Below are 22513 nucleotides of genomic sequence, written 5' to 3' on the forward strand. Positions count from 1 at the left end.
TGTTTGCTAATTTTATGAAGTACATGTAGTTGTTTTAGGAAGTTTAGATGTTTTTTTAAGTAAATTTAAATATAAATTAAATGGGTGTATATTTTTTGGTTTGCAGTTCTGTGATGAAAATTTCCACAACTGGAGGTACCCCTATACCTGTTGGACCAGCAACATTTGGCAGGCTTAATGATTTACACTTCTACAGAAGTGGAGTAGGATTTTCTGGTAAAATAGATTGAGTATAGTGTATCAATATAGAATATGTTATATTTAACACAAGATACACTCTAAATACATGTATATTGAAAATGTGAAAAGAATACCTGCAAAATAATTAATGAAAGGAATATTTTCACAAAAATATGTGATATCAGTTAAAACACAGATTAAGCCTTCTATCTTACACACATAAATGTTTGGAATAACTGTTGAACTTTTATATCTGGAACATCAATATTTGTAATACTATGCATACATACATGTATGTATGTCTAAAAGATTAAGATCAAGTTTGAGATTATGTTTGACTGTGTTTTATAGGAAGCAATGCCTGTACTAGTGGTAAAGGAGGCTGTTCCCACATCTGTCTGCCTGCCCCGGGTAACATCAAGAAATGTGCCTGTCCCGATGGTCTCTCACTACAGCCAAATGGGTTATCTTGTGGAACAGGTAAAACTCATTGTCCAGGAAAAATCTAATTCAAAGACGTCAGTTGGACATCAAAATTATTTTCTCTCCTGTAACCAAGATTATGCCTGTATAAAAAACATGGTATAAAGTCTTCTATGAGGTTCATAAAAGTTCACTTATAATCCAGATTTGTATATACATGTATAAGAGAGTTCTTATTAAGAGGGTTCTACTGTATTGTGATTAATTATGAAGTTAGAATATATTTGATTTGATTCATTTACTTTCAGTTTATACATCTGTGTCAGCATCTTTGATAATTATTATGATTTAATTAATCCACATTTTGTTTGGTTTAATTGACAGCCATCCCCTGCCAGGCACTACAGGCCCCCACCAATGGTATGATAACCCCCTCCACCTGCACCACCTCTTCAGCGGCCCCTAACACTAACTGTACAGTCACCTGTAAGTCAGGCTACTCTCTGTACGGGTCCAGTCAACTCACCTGTAATGCTAACGGTCAGTGGAGCAATGGAGCCTCATTCATCATGTGTCAAGGTTTGTATCAGTGTTTTCTAATTTCTTTTACCAAGATGATAAACAAATGAAAAAAGATTTTGTTTAAGCTTAAGTTTTGATATGCAAACTTTTGTAATTTCAAACAGAATATCTTTAACCCTCATACAGTGTATGAACAATATTGTCTGGATGCTTTCTGTTCAATCTTTTCCTTGGATGAATGTATGAGCTTAGTTTCACAGAAAGGCCTATTGTACTAAAAGTAGCTTGTGACATGACCCGGCGAGTTTTCCTTTGAAGTCAAGCATACTGTAACTGCAATACAGAACACTTTTTGTGGGCGTTTCTTATGAGCAGAAACTGTACTGTATCTGCAAAATATCAACGATACAGTACGGTTTATTTTTAGCGATGATAGAGAGCTGTATCCGTATACAGACATACCAATCTTCAATTCGCCATAGAACTGCATGCATGTTAGTACATATTTACTCAAAAATTGAGGTGAATTATGAATAAAATTTTACAACGTAAAGGTTAGTGTCGGGATTTTAAAAAATTTAGAAAGGAGGGAGTGGGGCAGTTCAAAAATTATTAGTCTGACACCCCCCCCCCCCCCCAAAAAAAAATTCCGTTGGGGTAGATTCACAACTAACCAGCACACTATATGTGCGTCATACCGTTACTTGTTGATGAATTAAAAAACGTATGTATAAATTTAGCAAAAATAATTTACGAAAGCGAAAAAGAAAAAAATCAGAGGGTGGGATGGGGGCACAAGTGAGTGCTGTATCCCCCTTTAGTTACTCTACATTTTAATGAAAACATGAAGGTAAAATACCCCTCCCCCTTGCTTTTATCTGCTTATTTCAGTTTTGTATATGACGACCGGTGGAGGACATTGTCGGAAATTTCTCTCAAAAAATACGATCTCCCTGAAACATTTTTGTTTCAAAAATATTCCCACATGATTCTTATATATCAAAATGTTTTGCATTAAATCGTAGCTTAAACTGAAATTTCCCGAAATTCATAATTATGAAGTTTAACTTTTGAAAATTTGCGTAAACCTTGAATTGTTTGAACAGCGTTGAGAAAGACCAAAAAAAATGTCAGCAAGAGCTAAATAGAGAAAAAAAACCTACGCAATCAAATCTAAATAAAATTTTTGGAAAACAAAATATTTAATGCATCCCCTATATAATTATTTTAAAATGATAGATACCTGCACGTCCACCTCACTCGGCACTTCAGTTGCGAATGCTTAAAATGGGATACAAAATCAACTTTCTGCAAAATCATCTGATTGGTTGGAAGGTATGTACCCATATAGGCATGTAAATTAGTGATGTCAGTAGAAAGGTCATGTCACAAGTCATTTAGAATACTCGTTTCCTACTGTATCAGAGATACAGGGCGGGGCCCGGCTCGAGCTATCGCTCTCGCCTCAAGCCCCGCCCTGTAACTCTGATACAGTAGGAAACTCGTACTCTAAATAATACAAAGTAGACAAATGGAAATCAAGAATTTGAATAAAAACAACTGTTAAAATTTCTTTTTATAATATACAGCATAAACATGTTCAATGTATGCAGTGATATTGGACATTGTTTGTACAATTTAGATACCCAGCCCCCAGTGGTGACCTGCCCAGCCAGTCAGACAGTGACAGCTGACATGGGTAGACAGACAGCTACTGTCAGCTGGACCGTGCCTACTGCCACTGACAACTCTGGTGGTAATGTAGCTGTCCTGCAGGAAGTGACATCACCAGCCGTGCTGGGACCAGGGGCACACGTCATCAAAGCCATCGCCTTCGATTCAGCGGGGAGGTCCAGCTCATGTAGCTTCACAATCACTGTTACTGGTGAGTTAAACAAGAAGTAGATTTAAGTATGATTTAAGTAAACAAGAAGTAGATTGAAGTATGGTTTACGTAAACAAGAAGTAGATTTAAGTATGGTTTAAGTAAACAAGAAATAGATTTAGGTATGGTTTAAGATTAGTCAGGTCAATAAAATTTGCGATAACTATCAGATATAATTAAACAATGAATTTTACTCTTTTCTTTCAAAATATTGAGATACTCTTTTTTTCCATATTAGAATTTTAGTGTAAGGTATTGGTATTTTAAAGAAAATTACTTTCTAGAGAAAGTTTTTTTTAAAACACTTTCTATTTTTACAGTTTTGACCTGTCCTGTTTTGACCCCTCCAACAAACGGTCAGATCATGTCCCTCCAGTGTTCCAGGAACTACGGTTCTACGTGTCGGGTGGGCTGTATCTCAGGATTTAATCTAAAGGGTAGCTCTACAGTCACATGCCAGAAATCAGGAAACGCTGCACAGTGGACACCGGCCACCTCAAGTCTGCAATGTCAAGGTCAGACAAAAAGTCCTCATTTGTAATAGTTGTAAAACCAAAAATAAATTAAAATCTTCATTTGTGGCACATGTAGTAGTAAAAAAGAAAAAAGGATTGAGAGTTTAAACTTTTTTCCCTTTCTTTTGTACTGCCTCAGAATTTTAGAAGTATTCTTTAATTGTTTTTTGAAGAAACTACTGGTTTCACTGTTGTAATTTTTATGAAAGATTCTTTTATCTTATTTCATATTTAACCATATTTTCTACAGCTATAACTTGCCCCAAGATTCCAGTTCCACAGAATGGTCAGATAACAGGTTGCCAGCCCCCGTACAAGGTGGGCACTGTCTGTACCCAGGTGTGTAATGCCTCCTATATCCCCTACGGTAATAACGTCTACAGGATCTGTCGGCCCAACGGTCTGTGGGGTGGATCCATGTTAACCTGTCAAACACCTATGGGTGAGGACTTCATTACTTTCAGCCTTTTTCAAATCATGCTGAGAAATGGCATAAATTGATATGATAAAAGAAAAATATATGGGGAATTACTTTATTAAAATACTATTCTGAGGAAGGAAATAAAATTCACATTTATTTTTTTTCCTTTTTCATGTATAAAGCAATTTTTTTGTTTTGCTTATAAATTGAAAATTTTTGAGAATATGTTACTTTTTACTCTTGAGAGCATGCTCAGAATATGTTGCAGAAAACAGATCTTAATCTAAAAAAAAAAAACAACAAAAATTATTGCAAAATCGACATCTATTATGATAAATGTGTGGATATCTTACAGCATACAATGGTGGGAATGCTGGAAAGATGGTGGGTGGTTCCAATTCAGGAAGTGGTTCCGGTTCGGTGAACAGCAGCGCCATCACGGCGGGAGTGGTGATAGGAGCCGTCCTTATCGTGATTATTCTAGTCGGAGCCTTCCTCTACATTAAACGACAGTAAGGGTCTTTTTCTACATGTGTCTAGTACATGTATTTATAATGGACATAACACAATAATAGTCAAAGAATTGTTAACAACAACAGTCGTAATCTCCAGAATAGATGATTTTAAGTATCAAAAGATCACTATTATTTTTTTATATACATGTATAAATATATTTTTATACCCCCGTCTTAAGACGGGACGTATTATGTTATGTTTAACTGTCCGTCTGTCTGTTAGGTCGTTTCCGGCTCATAACTTAAATACTACTAGGCCTAGGATTATCAAACTTTGTCATCTGATGCATCTTGGGTAGAAGGTGTGTCGTGCACAAAAAGTAGGTCGCTCTGACCTTTAATTAAGAAGTTATAGCCAAATATGGAAAAATCCTTTCCGGCCCATAACTAGAAAACCATAAGACCTACAATCATCAAACTTGGCCAGTTTATGCATCTTAGGTAGAAGGTGTGTCGCGACCTATTTCAAGGTCACTGTGACCTTTAATTTAAGTGATTTTTTTTTAAAAAATGTGTCTTTTTACTATTCATTTACACATCCCAAATAATGTAAGAGTCTTGCACTGTTCTTATTAAAAAAGCGTTAAATCAAGAAAATACTTATTTTTTCTAATCATATACTTGACAGCAATCTATAACAAATATAATGTATGTCAGAGAAATCCTGCCTCTCCCATGAGTGTAATTATCAAGCACTGGTCAAGAAGAATTTTGATAACAGAAAATTGCATGTCAAATTAGAGAGAAATTAATGGGTTTTGAGTGCGAGGAGCCAACTGACAGAGCATTGCTGTTATCTATATCCCTTGAGTATTGGGCAAATGGGTAAGCCTGTTTGATCAAAAATAGCTTTTGTTGACTAGCTTAAGTTTTAAAATGAATTTGATGAAAAGTAATTAAAACTAATTTGATTTGCATAATAGACTAATCTGATATTATGTAATATTATTAATTTAAAAACTAATTTTATGGGGTGGGATGGAATCAGCATGTCCATATGAATTACATATTAAAACCTGTCGGACATTAAATCTCAACCAAAAAAAAAAAAATCTGAGTATTTTATATGTTTTTTAAAAAAAATTATAGTAGATAGTGCAGACCCATTCATCTCTTGGTAGTAAAGAGTAGACAAGCATTCAGTTAAAGATTAATTAATGAGTTCAATGTTGGAAGCCTAGCTGTCTCAGTCGCTCTGATTAAGCTGTACCCTTTGGGGGTTAGACAGAGGAACTGTTGGTCATTTGATGGCCAGCCTTTTCTTTTCAAAGTTAATTTGGTATAGATTAAGTTGTTAAGACTAATTTGATGATGGGCATTTGACAAGGTCTAACACAACCAGCACAGAAATCTATCGGTGATTTATTATAATTGATGCCTACATCACAGGGAATGGATAAATATTTTAAGGAATGGAAAAATCATCAAAATCTTAGAATCAAGGTTGATGTGATTTTCTTGCACCTAAACTGTTCAAGAAAATTGTGTAATTTTTTGACGGGCGTATCATGCTGTGGCGCGGCACTTTATTTTAATCATACATTTTGCATTGTTTTTTCAGGCAGTTTGCAAGTTCTAATTCAAATAGATCATATGAATTGGGAGGTATGTCTAATCCCAATTATGCCAGTGCAGAGACATGAAAATAGAGAACAATCTAAATTGTGACTTTCATTGAAGAATAGCATTGAGTTGTGCAATACTCTATGACTTTACTTAGTATAATTGTTTTTTTTTTTACCAACTTGTTGCAGTTTCATTTCATTCATATTTCATTTGTGAGTAAATACATTAATCATTGTTATTTAATAGAAATAATCCATTTATCATCTGTAATGAATGCATGATTGTTCAACACAAATACTCATTTGACTCTAAGATACTCATGTAAAGAAATATCTAAAAGTGTTTATTCAATAAATACTAACACAGTTTTTGTGTTTTTGGTGATATACATGTACGATATGCCATGATGTCATGTTACAGTGTATTGTGCTACATAAAGAAATGCAAGAAGAATGTTTAATGTCCAAAAAGTTTTTTTTTTCTTTCTTGGACCGTAAATGTCAAAATTTAATTCGTAAAATCTTTTTTTAAGGTATTCAATCCCTAATGGGAACAAATTCAGTGAAATTGAATACATAACTGACATGTAGGCATTGAATACTCAGTTTATTTAGACATATTTCCCATTTATTACCATTAGTATGTATATTGGGATGTGTCCTAATTTATGACCTTGAGTTTTGGTGAGAGTTATCTCCCCCTTTTTTGATCAATAAAAAAAATCAATTAAAAAAAATTTAGCCGGTAAAAAATTGTTTTCAATTGCCATTCTATTTTTAATGTTTCAATGCATCTTTCCACCGCAGGATTTATTGATATTCAAATTATTTAAATCTTTATGTTGAAAAAAACGTTTTCCCCATAGACTTCAATGCAATCTTTGTTAATTAACTACTGCTTAATTAATAACATTTTTAAAACTTTCTCGCGGGCAATCCTTTTCCGCTATAAAATGCTTTAATATAATATCAGTGTATTATGTACATGACGGACATTTAAGGGTAGGGAATTAGGTCCCATTAGGGATGGAAATCCTTAACTAGAAAATGTAGTGTTACAAGGGGGATAACTCGGTATTCTTTTTCAAGTTGGAAAAAAAGAAAATTGAGTTATTTCCCTTTTCAATGATCAATGCGTCAGTGTTTGACCCAATGCGGCGATACCTAATAAATTAAGATTAATTTTTTGGGTCCAAACATAGTAACACGACATCTGAGTCTGTAGATATGCATTCACTGTCTACAAAACATCTTACCCGGTTCAATATTTGCATGGTTATGCATCACATATAAACTGCATATCTGTTATGTTTACAGGTACATGTACAATTGTACATGTAATGACAAAAAAAATTAATTCTTTGTTTAACATCCCCAGGCAAGTGTTTTGTCTTTAAGCAAAAGTTCCCCAATTTTCAACAATTTTTTTCCCCAAAGAATTGGACAACTGTATCCTTTAAAAGTGCATTTATCACGCCAATTGAACGTCTTATCAGTATTTTTCCAATTTATTTTAATGAATAAAAGCTCACCATTATTCTCTTTCTCATATGAATAGGAATTTAACACCACAAATACTTCTCATCACATATCATGTAATAAGCATTGCCTATAACGAATCAAGGACATATGATTTCGCATCGTTTTAAGCGTAATCTGTAATATCCATTAGCGTCAGTTCGATATAAGCGTGTTCTACTGTAATTAGAATGCAATGTTAAGGACATACGCAAGGTACCTTACCTACTGATAATTTTTCAAGATATTCTTAATTTAAGATTATAAAATGAAAAGATGTTCATAGATAAAAAAATTGCAGTACCGGGGTTTTTTGGAAGATATCAAATTATGAAAATTTTTGCATTATTCAAAGAAAAATATATAAAAATTACAAAACATTATTTCCTGATTTTTTTTCATCAAAATTTGTTTTAGAAGAAGTGTACAAATCCATATAAAGACATTAAAATCTGCACACATCCATTTAGTGGAACTCTTCGATATAAGAACCCAATAAAGTTCAAACTACTACGTTGCATATGACCTTAAGTGTGTTTTAAGTAGAATGCAGTACAAAGATGGATCAGTATTTTTAAAATAGGTCGACACTACACGTATGTCTTGTATTTTTCTTAATAGTAGTTGATATATTTTAAAACATTTTAAAACAAATATTTAAATGTATTTTCTGTATTCCCATCTCCTTTCCTGGCTTCGCCGTGGATCTTCAATCTTAGTATTTCACTGAAAAAAAAAAAAGAAACTCTCATAAGATTATTAGTTGACTAAGACTTTTGTCTGCCCAAACAGTCATTAACTTAAATATAAATGAAAAAAAAATCATGGGAAATGTGAAGAGAATGTTTAAAAAAACTTACTCATAACAAACTACTTAAGACTTAGTACCGAGCGTTAATTATTGTTCCATGCACCGTATACTAGTGACCCAATCCAGAGTGGAGAAAAAAAGTTTCAGCAGCGACATAACGGGGTCCAACTGACTCAGTGGTCACCTCACGATCTGATGATCTAACATTATTGTCTTCATCTCAAATCGGAAATGAGAGATCACCCCAGGCAGGAAATGGCGACATTTTACTTAAGGACTTTATCCGTCATATCTCTTATACACAGTAGAGAGTATAAGATGAGAGATAATGTTGATACTATTGTGTTTGGTGTACCTACCTACTGTTTTATCAACAGGTATGTTTCAGGGGTGGGTGGGGGTAAAAAAAAAAGGGGCGAGAAATCGCGGAATTGGGTATTTTTCAGTGTTTTGATAAAAGTGAAATTTCATAACCCTTGCTTGTTTAGATTTGTGGCATAGTCATGATTTAGTCACACATAGTGAACTTTTATCCTGATCAGTACCTGTTCATAGTCTAACTCTATGTAACCATAAACGTTGACGTCTAGACAAATATAAATAAATTCATATTTTAAAATCAAAGTCAAAAATAATGAATTTAAAAAGTTGAAATTTGTATGTGACTCGTAATTCCCGTGACATTTTCACATTTCAGTAAATTTGGCGTTGAACAGACCGACGACGATGACATCAATCTCCCGTTCTATAATCGACGCCGGCTCGTCTAACGCTGTGGACGGAAATAACGACACGAACATCTTCGCCGGACACTGCACGTTGACGGACTCCACGGGGAACTACCCTAGCACCTGGTGGCGAGTTCGTCTATCCGGAGCTTCCACCGTCAAATCCATAAACATTGTCTCCAGACCTACCTGTAAGGAAATTTTAATTAAATTCCACTATCCCCCCCTCTTAATCCGAATGAAATTCTCCACGCATTGGCATTTAGCGGATAAACTTGTTTCCATTATTTAAAAAAAAACAATTAGCTGTCTAATAAACTTTTTAAAAGAATGGTTAATAGTGGACTACTTTAAAAACCATTTTATCTTTAAAGAATTCGTGTACTCGTACCTCTACCTGGCGAAGCACTTCCACGAAGACAATAACTTTTTACCAATATTGTAAAATTCATAATTTATCAATGATACAGTAACATGACGTCTTTGAAAATCAAAAGAGTTGCAATTCAAAAAGGGTCCAAAGTGGTCAAAACCAGAGAAACTTGGTTTCTACATAGGTGACCTCTTGTTGAAAATTGAAGAACTATTTTCTGTCTTATCCCATTTTTACATTTTCCCTACATTTTAAGTACCTTTCACTGTCTTTTTTTGTTCTCCAAACCCCCCCCCTTTTTTTTTGTTTAAAATACAACATATAATTGTTGAACATACCATTTTTATCTCATTGTTATAAACATTTACAGTTGAAAGTCGTATAGCAGGGATCTCGGTGTACGTTTCCACTGGATCGTTAGCAGATTCGCAGTTCTTTGTCCATCCGTTCGCGTTTTACGATAAAGGGCCATATATTCCAAACTCCAACATCCGTATAAACCTTCCGGAGCCTCTTGTTGGGGACTATGTGACTGTCTACAACAACAGAACGGTCCGTCCCTTACCCCCGGGCTACAGCAACTCGGCGATACTGGAACTCTGCGAGGTTGAGGTCATTGGTGAGTACTTTTATATGGTAGAGTTCCAGAATAAAGGAGTGTTCGAAGATTATATTAGGATACCAGTATATATATTTGTAATGAATTTAATAATGATAGAAATAATTTACCGGTATAAATAATTTTTTTGACATTGTTTAACATACCAGTGAATAATTCACAAATAATTACTTTCTTTCTTTTTTTTGCTAGTAATTAGATTGAAGCGAAATCTAACATTAACTCTTTCTTTTTACCTGAAAGTCTTGTTATGGAGAGAAAGTTTACGTTTATTATTTGATAAGTAAACTATTTAAAAACAAATAGCGAAAAAATATAACATAAATCAAATACTTCTTTCTTTAAGGCTGTCCCCGGGGGTTGTATGGAATCTCTTGTCAGCTCAGCTGTCCCGTAAACTGCCAGGAGGGCACGTGTGACCCTGACACTGGAAGTTGTTACAAAGGGTGTTCTGCTGGATACACGGGGAGTCTTTGTAATGAAAGTAAGCAAAAATAAATCAATGAAATATCAAGAATTCTTTTCAGTTTCTTATACATTTACATTATAAATTTTAGCTTAATAAATCTTTTGAAGGGTCATTATCCATCTGTTCTCTCATATGAAATTTTGCTAATATACATTATTTTTTAAAAGAAATTTAATTTATTGTTGAAAAGGTGCGGGAGTACAATATCAGTATATCAATGAAGGGGCGCAAAAAGCAGAAAACTCGATAATTTTAATAAAAATAATTCTGATTCTGTAGAGAGAGAGAGTGGGGAGGGTGGGGAGATAGAGAGAGAGTTGTCTCTCTTATCAGAGGGTCACTTAACCTTAAATGAGTAAATAAGATTTTCAGTACATAAAACTGTGAATGTTTTCCTCAGATTGTCCACTGGGATACTACGGTCCAGGATGTAGTGTTCGTTGTGGTGCCTGTGGACAGGGGATGCCCTGCGAGCCCCTAAGTGGACGCTGTCCCACGGGCTGCAGACCTGGGTACTCCTCCCCGTACTGCAACCAGAGTAAGTCCACATCGTCAGGGGCCTGTATTTTAACGTTAGTCCTTAGACATTACATATATTTTTTGTACAAAAATTGAAATGCATAGGTTTTTTTAAGGTTGTACATGGGGATTTTATGGAGTCGGTTGTGCACTGAGATGTAGGCCATGTCCAGAAAACCGAACTTGTCACGCCATGACAGGAGAATGTCCGGGGTCACGGTCACTTGGTAACGTATTTAACCTCTTAATTAAAAAAAAAGTATAAGAGAATACTTTTTACTTATCTCTTTACATATCTGGAAGAAACTTTATTACCCCCAACCCCACCCCACCCACCCACCCACCCATCCCCCAAAAAGACGTCCATCATTTTTTTTTTAAAGAAACGTTTCAATTTTATGTAAGTAGTGTTTCCATTGGTAAGAAAATTTGAAAATATTTTTCAATTGACGACGATTTTCAAGTACAGTCAAACATGTATACATGTTCAAGAAAAAATGCTGCCCGCGACAGAACATCAGTCAAGAGCCAGCAGATGTAACTGTATATAACATATTAAATTTTCTTTTTTATACGCTGTAGGGATGCAGGTGAGGGGGCCCGGAGACCCGGTGTTTGACGGTACCGTGGCGGGGATACTGATCCCCCTCTTCCTGGTCATCGTCATTGTCCTGGGCTGTGTGGGCTGGAGAAATAGACACAACCTCGGAGCCGCTAAAGAATGTAAAAACAGAGTGGCAGCGTACGTATACATACATTTTGTTTTTTGTATGGTTATATTTCCTATATCTCTTTGATTCGGATTTTATCCTGACGTTCATGTCTTACTAGACTAAAGATATAGAATTTATGGACATAAACATATTTTTTGTAGATATCTAAGCGAAAAAACGCAGAGTGGATCCCAGTATTTGAGGAAAAAAAGTCGAAAAAGCATCAGCAGAATGACAAAGATGATGAGAAGGGGGCAGTATATACGAAATGTTTCCACCGAAATCACGCCTCCCACCAGAGAACACGCAAGAGGTAAATGAAAGCATAACAGAGCTTTCTAATTCAATCGCATCATTTCGGGTCTTTCCTTTTTTCCGCTAGTTGGAAAGGCCAGAGAAGTTGCGATTGTTGTCGCATTGAGTTGGTAGCCCAGGTTTTTATATAATCTTTTCGAAAAAAATACTCGGATAGTTTTTTCATCTTTTCAACCTCGAGATATTGAAGGTTTGATTACACATTGAAAGTAATTTATTAACCCTCAAAATATTTTTTTATCATTTTAAGGCAAGGAAAATGTCTACATTAATGTAGGAATTGATAAAGTTCCTATAATAACACTAGAAGAGGGTGTGACCGATGAGGAAACGAAAACAAACACAATTGAAAAACCGCCTAGACCGTCAAATCCAAAAGCTAGCGCTCCGTACGAGAACACGATGATACACGAAATCCCCATCTCAGAGCTAGCGTACGTGGTGTCAGAAAACGCCAAAGACAATAATAGACCACTCAAAGATCAATTCAAAGTAAACAATATTTTGTTTTTGGTTGTTTGTTTTTTATCTGCTTTATCATTTTTTTAGCATAGAATATTGTTTAAATATTTAAGGGGTTTTATTCTTAGAAACGACGACATTGTCTTTTCTGGCATTCAGTAATTTGGACTTGTAGAGATTTAGTTATAACCATTGCAAATGCATCAACATTTTTTTACCTTTACCTTTCCTTTAATATTGACCTCACTTATCTTAAATTAGCGTTTAGCTCAGTTTTAAACATACCATTCAAGATTTTTATCAAACTTCATACACTGTTATATACTGATGAGAGCAATTCAACTGCATCAACATTTTTGACCTTGACTTTGACCTCTTTTTTCCTAAATCAGTGTCAAACTTCATATGCTGATACATACTGATGCAAGCAATTCAACTGCATAAACTTTTTTGACCTTGACCTTTTATTTGACCTTGACCTCACTTTTATCAAATTGTGTTTAAGTCAGATTTAATTAAAGAAATCTTTCTAGACATTTTTATCAAACCTCATAATTATGTTGATGCATATTGATGAGAGATATGCAACTGCATAAACATTTTTTACCTTGACCTTTCCTTTGACCTGGACCTCACTTTTCTTAAAATCAGTGTCAAACTTCATATGCTGATACATACTGAAGTAAGAAATTCAAGTGCATCAGCATTTTTGACATGACCTTTTATTTGACCTTGACCTCACTTTTATCAAATTGTGTTAAGTCAGTTTTAATTAAAGAAATCATTCTAGATATTTTTATCAAACATTATATGTTGATACACATTGATTAGAGATACATTTTTTACCTTGACCTTTGCTTTGACATTGACCTCACTTTTCCTAAATTAGTTTCAAACTTCATAAGCTGATACATACTGATGCAAGCAATTCAACTGCATAAACTTTTTTGACCTTGACCTTTTATTTGACCTTGACCTCACTTTTATCAAATTGTGTTCAAGTCAGTTTTAATTAAAGAAATCTTTCTAGATATTTTTATCAAACTTTATATGTTGATACACATTGATTAGAGATACATTTTTTACCTTGACCTTTGCTTTGACATTGACCTCACTTTTCCTAAATTAGTGTCAAACTTCATAAGCTGATGCATATTGATGTAAGTACTTCAAATGTATCAACATTTTTTACCTTGACCTTTCTTTTCACCTTGACCTCACTTTTATCAATTTGTGACCATTTATAATATTTTTTCAACTTCATATGCTGATGCATACTAATGAGAGCTTTTCAACTGCATCAACAGTTTTTTACCTCTGCATTTCCTTTGACCTTGACCTCACTCAAATGAATATTATGTCAAACTTCATATGCTGATACATACTCATGTAAGCAATTCAGCTGCATCACTATTCAAGATATTCTGATCAAATTTCATACACTAATACAAATTTTCATGTTGCTTTACTAATATACCCTCGGCGGGGCATTCATGTCCTATGGACATATTTCTAATTTATTTGATGAAATACTTTTTTTTAATTAGCAACTGAGATATGGACTACATGACAAATGTGACATTGCAAAGAAGGCAGAGAATAGTTCTAAAAACAGATTCAAGTCTCTTTATGCGTGTAAGTTAATACATAACGGGTATTCAAATGTTAACAATAAATTTTTACCAAAAAATGAGAATAAAGAAAATTGAATGGCTGTATTTTGTCCTTTCTTAAATTATTCAACTGAGGTACGTATAGTATATAATCGATTGAAATTTTTGTTGTTAATTTTTATAGATGACCACAGCCGAGTAAAATTAAAGAAAGACGATGGGAAATCGGACTACATAAACGCCAACTTTATTGACGTAAGGACAAAATAATATAAAGTACACACCTTAAAAAAATCATGTTTTCAAAATTGAAAGTACTTGCGTTTTTTGCATTTTTCTTACAAGTAAATGTTTAATTTGTAGGGTGTGGAAGAAAAAGGCGCCTTCATCGCCTCTCAGGGTATGAACGAAAAACAAAATCAGATCACTGAATTGTTTAATATATGCAAGCTTTTATATATAATAATTCTAATATTTTTTTTTTCTCTTGTACAAACTTTTATTACCCATGGTTAGGATTAAGCAGATTTTTTTTTCTGATTTAGTTCAAATTACAATAATGTATAAATGCAGGACCGTAGCATCGATTTTAAAAGTGGGGGGGGGGGGGGGGGGGGGGGGGGCAGCCACTGAAGTTTTATTTTTACTTACCTTAAAAGGTTCATAAGTACGAAAGCCTATTAGGATCAAACTAGAGAGAAAAAAAATTTAAAAGGCGTTATAACGCCTTTCGAAAAGGCGTAATAACGCGAAAAAAGGCATTATAACGCTTTTTGAAAAGGCGTTATTACGCCTTTCCATTCCAAAAGACGTTATTACGCCTTTTTAAAAGGCGTTATAACGCCTTTCTAAAAGGCGTTATTACGCCTTTCCATTCTAGAAGGCGTTATTACGCCTGTCCAAAAGGCGTTATTATGACTTTCCAAAAGGCGTTATTACGCCTTCCTAAAAAGCGTTATTACGCCTTTGTAAAAGGCGTTATTACGCCTTTCCAAAAGGCGTTATTATGACTTTCCAAAAGGCGTTATTACGCCTTCCTAAAAAGCGTTATTACGCCTTTTAGAAAGGCATTATTACGCCTTTCCAAAAGGCGTTATTACGCCTTTTACTTTCAATACATAACTAAACATATTTAGTCCAACCGAGGGGGGGGGGGGGGCGTGTGTATGCAGAAATCGTACCTTTGGGACATGAATTTCACAATTAGATATAGGACTAATTTCTCAAAAAATAATTTAAACAGATAGCAATTAGATTTCCAGGAAAAAAGATTTTTAAATGCGTCATATATTTTCAATGTTGAACCAACTAAGTCCTTCTTTCATACCAGACACACCTCTACCAAGGGTCATTGATTTCAATTGCTCATTATACTCATGCAAAGAGTTGCTGCTTTTTTCCAAGAAGAGAGAAAAATATCTTCAAATGACATAAATTTTAATACACTGTACATGGCAAGCAAAGCTCCAAGATAAGTCTGCCTATATTCTAGATCTTCACAAGAAGAGTGTTGCCTTCTCTTAATACGAATGCAAACAGTTGTCAGTGAGATGTGCAGGAATATAGAGAATTGCATAAATAAAGATGGTTTTAATTAAATCTTTCTATATTTATTAACAAAAGATAACGCCTTTTCCTTTTCCTTTTCATGTAGGCCAGTAATACGAGTGCGAATGGGGTAAACCCCCTCCAAACATACACACTTTTGAGGAAAAGTCTTGCTACAGTTTAAATATTATAATTAACTATTGGTTTCTTGGTTCCTGAACATTTTGTTGCAGTATGTAAAACTGTGACAAATTATTGCATTTAAATAAATTTTTACCGAGTATTTCCCCCACGAATTTGGCCAGTGAAGTGTGTGTGTGTGTGGTGGGGGGGGGGGGTTTAAAAAGCACGGGCCTGTTAAATGCAAAATAATGGTTATTCAAAAGGCATAATAACTTTTTTGGAAAGGCATAATAACGCCTTTTAGAAAGGCATAATAACGCTTTTTAGAAAGGCGTAATAACGCCTTTTAGAAAGGCGTAATAACGCCTTTTAGGAAGGCGTAATAACCCCTTTTAGAAAGGCGTAATAACGCCCTTTGGAAAGGCGTAACAACGCCTTTTAGAAAGGCGTAATAACGCCTTTTGGAAAGGCGTAATAACGCGTTCTAGAATGGAAAGGCGTAATAACGTCTTTTGGAAAGGCGTAACAACGCCTTTTAGAAAGGCGTAATAACGCCTTTTAGAAAGGCGTTATAACGCCTTTTCAAAAGGCGTTATGACACCTTTTAATTTTTTTTTCTCTCTAGATTGATCCTAATAGGCTTTCGTAGATAAGCAAAAAAAAAAAAAAAAAAAAAAAAAAAAAAAAAAGGGAAAATTGCACAAAGTCGAAAAGGGGAAATCCTATTTCGTGTGTGTGTGTGTGTGTGTGTGTGTGTGTGTGTTGGGGGGGGGGGGGGTAGAGGCAAACTTTTTTTCACTTTTTCACTACCAATTTCTTTCGATATCCATTTTTTAAGCTTACAATACTATATTTCCTTCATATTACTTTACTTTGTATAAAGGGGGGTGGGGGTCCAACCAGCCTTTCAATGAACATTTTCAATAGTAATAGTATTGTTGGCAAAAAAAGTGGGGGGGGGTTAGCCCCCCCCCCCCTGGCCCCCCCGATTGCTACGTCCCTGAAATGTATGATCCGTCAGCTAAATCTATACCGTAAATACCAAATTTGATCTTTATATATATAATAGTTACATAACATTCTATCCCTTCTCTCTCTCTCTCTCTCTCTCTCCAAAATCTGCATCTAGAAAATTAATTTTGATATTCCGTATATTCAGGTCCTAAGATCAATACGATGGCGGACCACTGGTTAATGATTTGGGAGGAAGATGTCTGCATTGTGGTGGCCCTGGCTAACCTTTTTGAGAACGGAAAGGTTCGTATGTATTGAAAAAAAATGACAATGGCAAAATTATCATACCAGGCTTGGGGGGGGGGGGGGGTTAAGCTATCGGCCCATTAAAAAATACATTTTTCATTTTTACCCTATAACCAATGAATAATTCTTCATATTTATATTTCAGGAAAAATGCTACCAGTATTGGCCAGACGGTGATAAGAATTGTCATGCTGGAAAATTCGTCATCAGACAACAAAACAGAAAAGACTACTCGTTTTATTGTGTTCGGTACTGGTCTGTCCTCAATAGAAAGGTATTGTCATATACAGAAGTATATTAAAGACGCGTACTATAGGATTCAAGTTTTAATTTATTTTCATATGTAAAATGTATTACAATATAACATGTACTCCTTGTAATATTTGTACAAAGACCAAGGAAGAAAGAACAATAGTACAGTTCCACTTCCGGGAATGGCCGGACCACGGATCCCCGGAAGCACTAAGTCTCGTCACATTCCAGGCGCATGTTCGAAAAGAGAAAAGTAGAATGGCGGGCAAGATGCTTGTTCATTGCAGGTGCGCGAATTCTTTTAAACATAGCATATTTTTTTTTAAAATATCTTCAAAAATTTAAATGTTACCTTTGAATTTTTTTAAAATTTGTAATAATAATACATTCTAGCATAGTTTATTAACCCATTTTTTTTCTTACAATTAAATGTTCTAATGTTTTTTTTTAACTGCAGTGCGGGGGTAGGTCGTACGGGGACCTTTTTAGCTTTAGATTCATTGCTTGAAAATGGAAGAAAAACAGGAAAAGTTAACGTGTTTGAATACATTAAAAAGATGAGGACCTGTAGAATGAATATGGTCCAAACAGAGGTGATTTTAAAAGAATGCTTTAATAAGTGACTGTTCGAATAAGAATTCTCGTATTCATTGTTGCAAAAATAAATTATTACAAGCACTGGTACTTATGTTTTGTTGTTGTTGTTGTTTTTTAGGGTCAATATGTATTTATACATGAGGCTTTGTTTGAAGCCTTCCGATACAAAAAACATGCACTATCGTACCGAGAATTTGCCAAGGAACTAAAAAAATTAACCGGTGAGGACCAACCAACCAATGAAACGCCCTTAAGGCTGGAATACAATGTGAGTATAAATCATATATTCTAATACTTCGTGACGTCAAAAGCATGTTTTTCAAACTACCACCACACAAAATATAAATTAATTTTTTAAAAAGAAGATGGGGGGGGGGGGGGGATAAGACGGGCAGAATGCCATATGGCGCGACAGATAAGAGGTGAAAATTTTAATCACAATTATAACCAAATTTTATTTCATATTTCATCACCACACAAAATATAGTCATATTAATTTTTAAAAATTGTCAATTTGAATGTAAAATCTCTACAATTTACAAAAATCTCACAAAGACTGAAAATATTTCCCTATGAAAAAGCATACACAGACTTAAAAGAACGAAAACGATCGATCATTATTTCATACTTTAACAAAATTTTTCAATATGAGTGGGTCTTCGCTCCATTTTTTTGAAAGATAATCCTAGAAGTTTGCAATAAAATAAATATTTTTGGGTTTACAAAAAAATGAAGCGAAGACCCACTATACCTTAAAAGTACACTTTCATGACAAAACATTCGCATCTTTCCGAGAAATACTTCAAGTCCATTAAGTCAAGGGTCATATCACTAACATGATTTAAATGCCCCTAATCATCATGAACCATGTAGCATAGTGGTTAGCGCGGTAGTCTCAAAGCAATATGATACTTCGGTATTTTATTGCTGGCCGTGGGGGTTCGAATCCCACGTATACCATCTAATATTTTCATAAATGAAATTTTTTAAGAGATTTAAGAAAATCATAATTTCATAAATTTCAATAATGAGAAGTAAATTGAAATACTCAATTTACATATCAAATGTGATTTCTTAATATCTATATATAGGCATTCTGCCGGCCTTAACCCCCATCTTCTTATCAATTTCATGCTTTTTTTTTTTTTTTAAGGAAATTGAATCCATGAAGCCGTCCTACCCGGAATCGCGGTACAAAGCGGCACTAAAGGCCATCAATAAAACCAGAAACAGAGAGGAGGAGGCCATGCCGGGTATATTTACTATGGAAGAAATTATTAATGTTAATTTTTTTTATTACACTGTATTACATGTATTTCTTTTTTTAATCAAACACTCACTTTCGTTTTCATTTTCCCCTAAAAGTTGATGACTATAGGGTCTTCTTAACTACCCCTGTCGTTGGAAGGAACGACTACATTAACGCAGTGTTCCAGTCAGTGAGTATATTGCGTTACCAATTTTTCCCCCTTGTCTGTTCAAAGAAAAGATTTCCATAGTTCTATTTTCTCCTTTTATTTACAGTCACATACTGAATCAAACGCGCTCATCATTACCTGTTCGCCATTATCACACAATGTTGGAGACATCTGGCGGTTAGTTCATGACCATAATGTAGGTGCTATAGTTCTTATGGGATCATCTGGCCTTCCAGAGGTGCGTATTTCATCGAATTTTAAACACTTTTTAAGGTTCATTTAAGAGAGATAACTCTCGCAGAAATAAATGACAAGTATTGCTTTAATTAAAGTTGAAAAACCATTGCTGTCAAAGGAGATGGGTGAAAAAAAGCGTAAAGAATGTCTATATAGCTTCAGATATATAAAAAGCATACATGTACATGTAATTTGTGAATTAGGCATTTAGAGCAGAGTTCTTATTATTGATTATGTTAATAAATTTATTTGCAAGATGTTAATAAATTTAAGTCACATCACAATTTTCTGAGGAAAAATACCCCGCCAAAAATTATTTTCAAAAAATAGCATGTTTCTCTTTGGGGTTCGACCCTAGCAATAATGAATCCCAGTACCCTATTTCTTTTCAAACATACATTATTAACATTTTCGTCCTTTTCTCTAGTTTTCTCATTGGTTGCCGTCCACAGAAGAAACTGTGGAATTTGATCCCTTCTTTGTCAGGAGAGCTATAAGTTTCGCTGGTAACGAAGAGATAGTAGAATCCACAGCGAAATTCAACGTTCAGGTAGAAGTAGAAAGTCTCATCTCCATTATTTTGTTTCCTTCAAAGGTTATGAAAGTTCGTATAATTTAAATTCACCGATATAACCTTATATCTTGTAGGATAGCCAAGAAGTTGATGAAGTTAAAATTTTCGAGTTTTTGAACTGGAATGTCAATAACGCATACCCTACATCTCCAAAGATGATGGTTAAAATGATCGAACACGTCCATGATTGGCGGAAAACCCGTAATACGGACGGACCTATTTTAATTGTGTCTGTGTAAGTCTATAACACTATTCCTGTTTGCAGGATCCTTTGACTTTTAAGGAGGTTTAAGATGCTAAATACAAGATAAATACGATTAAAGATAATAGAAAAAGGAAAACATCAAGATTTCCAGTAATAATCATAGAAGGGGGGGGGGGCATTTCACATGTCTCCTTGAAAATGAAAGACCAACGATAAAGGGCTTAAAGGCAAACAATACTCTTGCAAGTTTTCATAACTTTTTGTGTGTAATTTTACACATATATTAAAACAAAATAAGTCAACAGACGTACAAAAGTTAAACTGTAAGAATACAAGTCCTGACACCCTTTTTTTCAAAGCATGCTACAGCTTTTAGTTTGGTATTTCGCCCATGGAAATAATCTAATGGCATCTGAAGTTTCATTTTGTGTCCTGATCTTTCTTCTATAAATGTAATATTTGTTTTCCAGGGATGGAGTGAGTTGGTGCGGCGTGTTCTGTGCGGGTTATAACTCGGTAGAACAGTTAACGTTTGATGATGAGGTAGACATGTTTAATATCGTCAGACATATGCGTGTCAGGAGACCCGAACTTATTCCATCCTTTGTAAGTACCATTGTCATTACTGTACAATACATGCTTTTTGACAAGTTTTGTAGATTCCAATGTGCAACAAAATTTATCTCTTGAAATTTTACCAGAAACACTATTTGCAAATGAAAATGTATGTACATGTACTTTTTTTATTTTAAAAAATATATCTGAAGTATATGTAAAGGTCTCATTGAATTATTTACTGACCTCTCACTTTGATGTCTACGTGTCAATTTGTGATATATGGAATCTATGGTATGTCTTATTAAAGATTACCTTATTCTTGTTTTTTATATTTCAGGAGGAATACCAGTATTGCTACCGAGTTGTACAGAACTACATTTGTAGTGGAGGGCCTTATGAAAATGTCGAGCTTCCATGGGAAGGATAAAAATATAGCATTCAGTTAACCAGATACAGCTCATCCAAGCCATTTGTGATATATAGTGCATTTACAATCTACTAAGTTATTACAGACATCAATTAACATGGGACTGTACAACTAATGCATTAAGTACATTGTCACCGGGAAAAACATTGCACATTTATGGGAACATACTGCGTTTCACATCATGCTCTGTATTTTCATTAACATTTTCGGTAAGCCATGTCATCTGTATAATTTCTACAATCCAATACAGTAAAACTTCTCTAAACAGGCCAGCTGCCGGACTGAATAAAATGGCCGGACTAGAGGGGTGGCCGGTTTCCCGAGAATCTAACAAACTGAAAAATTGCAGAGACTATGTGAAGAATGCAAGGATCAATATATAATTGGTGTCTGTTATAATTATCTGTCAACACGTATTATATTCTTAAGGTCTAAAAAATGTAAGTTATCATTAGTGAAGATAAATTCTACATACATGTTGATTTTTAGATAAAGAAATTCAGAATAAGAACAGAAAAACACGAAAAGTTATGTATTTACAGCCTATGCTAGCGATAAACCATTATTAAACAAACCGGATCTGAGCAGACTGTGTAGAAATTAAACTTGTAATTAAAAATAAACTGGACCAGATATACATACAGATACACAGTTCTAATAAATACATGAGATTCATAAATACTGAAATTTTATCTTTACCATAAGAGATTAGTGCTAACCAGGACATTTTAAATGAAACATATCAATTTATGTATAATTTTTGTAATTTCTATTTTATTTATTTTGACACTGTACATTGTATAACATTCACACACTGTTTTGAATTTTGAGTGTGAATTGAATTTTATTGTCCTTATAGTTAAAATTATTTCATATTAAATATACATAAAAATTGTATTTGTTTTTATATTTACAAATATTTGTCTGGTAATAGCAGTATATACTGCACAAGTAAAGGACTGCTTAAAGAATCTTTAAACATGTACACTTAGGCACTAAATCTAGTAGACATAAACACAGTAAAATTAATTGCATATATAACCTCGCTAATTACTGAATAATCACGATAAACAAAGGTTTTACATTGGTATTAATAGCCTACCTAATACCTGTAATTAATATTCTGTTTAATAATAAAATGCATTTTT

At 34.3% G+C, this 22513-nt stretch overlaps 2 protein-coding genes across 2 annotated transcripts in view; both read left to right on the forward strand.

Moving 5' to 3' along the window:
• The window catches only part of LOC134234391 (deleted in malignant brain tumors 1 protein-like), a 30766-nt gene extending 24363 nt beyond the window's left edge, over positions 1 to 6403 (forward strand). The window contains exons 40-47 of the mRNA XM_062716452.1: positions 107 to 216; positions 532 to 660; positions 988 to 1182; positions 2768 to 3010; positions 3331 to 3525; positions 3776 to 3967; positions 4302 to 4458; positions 6023 to 6403. Coding sequence (XP_062572436.1) covers positions 107 to 216; positions 532 to 660; positions 988 to 1182; positions 2768 to 3010; positions 3331 to 3525; positions 3776 to 3967; positions 4302 to 4458; positions 6023 to 6104 — 1303 coding nt within the window. The 3' untranslated portion in view covers positions 6105 to 6403. The remainder of the gene's footprint in view (positions 1 to 106; positions 217 to 531; positions 661 to 987; positions 1183 to 2767; positions 3011 to 3330; positions 3526 to 3775; positions 3968 to 4301; positions 4459 to 6022) is intronic.
• A 2007-nt stretch (positions 6404 to 8410) lies between these two features.
• On the forward strand, positions 8411 to 21468 carry LOC134234401 (receptor-type tyrosine-protein phosphatase alpha-like). The gene is made up of 24 exons (XM_062716465.1): positions 8411 to 8732; positions 9053 to 9274; positions 9827 to 10075; positions 10422 to 10559; positions 10945 to 11082; positions 11180 to 11290; positions 11646 to 11805; positions 11938 to 12089; positions 12342 to 12583; positions 14101 to 14188; positions 14351 to 14421; positions 14530 to 14566; positions 16997 to 17094; positions 17243 to 17371; positions 17491 to 17636; positions 17807 to 17942; positions 18065 to 18214; positions 19100 to 19199; positions 19312 to 19385; positions 19471 to 19602; positions 20029 to 20151; positions 20250 to 20410; positions 20851 to 20986; positions 21276 to 21468. Exons 1-24 carry the CDS (start codon positions 8684 to 8686, stop codon positions 21363 to 21365), a joined length of 3132 nt encoding a protein of 1043 aa, XP_062572449.1. The 5' UTR covers positions 8411 to 8683; the 3' UTR covers positions 21366 to 21468.
• The last annotated feature ends 1045 nt before the right edge of the window (positions 21469 to 22513 follow it).

The sequence above is a fragment of the Saccostrea cucullata genome, unplaced genomic scaffold, assembly GCF_032062105.1.
Source record: "Saccostrea cucullata isolate Sc308-1 unplaced genomic scaffold, CSIRO_AGI_Scuc_v1 ctg18, whole genome shotgun sequence".
NCBI lineage: Eukaryota > Metazoa > Mollusca > Bivalvia > Ostreida > Ostreidae > Saccostrea > Saccostrea cuccullata.

Coding starts and splice junctions, on each gene's coding strand:
- LOC134234401 (XM_062716465.1), top strand. CDS start 8,684: ATGTTGATACTATTGTGTTTGGTGTACCTACCTACTGTTTTATCAACA. Junction 11,083..11,179: donor CTCCCCGTACTGCAACCAGA/GTAAGTCCACAT, acceptor GGTTTTTTTAAG/GTTGTACATGGGGATTTTAT. Junction 17,095..17,242: donor ACCTTTTTGAGAACGGAAAG/GTTCGTATGTAT, acceptor TTTATATTTCAG/GAAAAATGCTACCAGTATTG.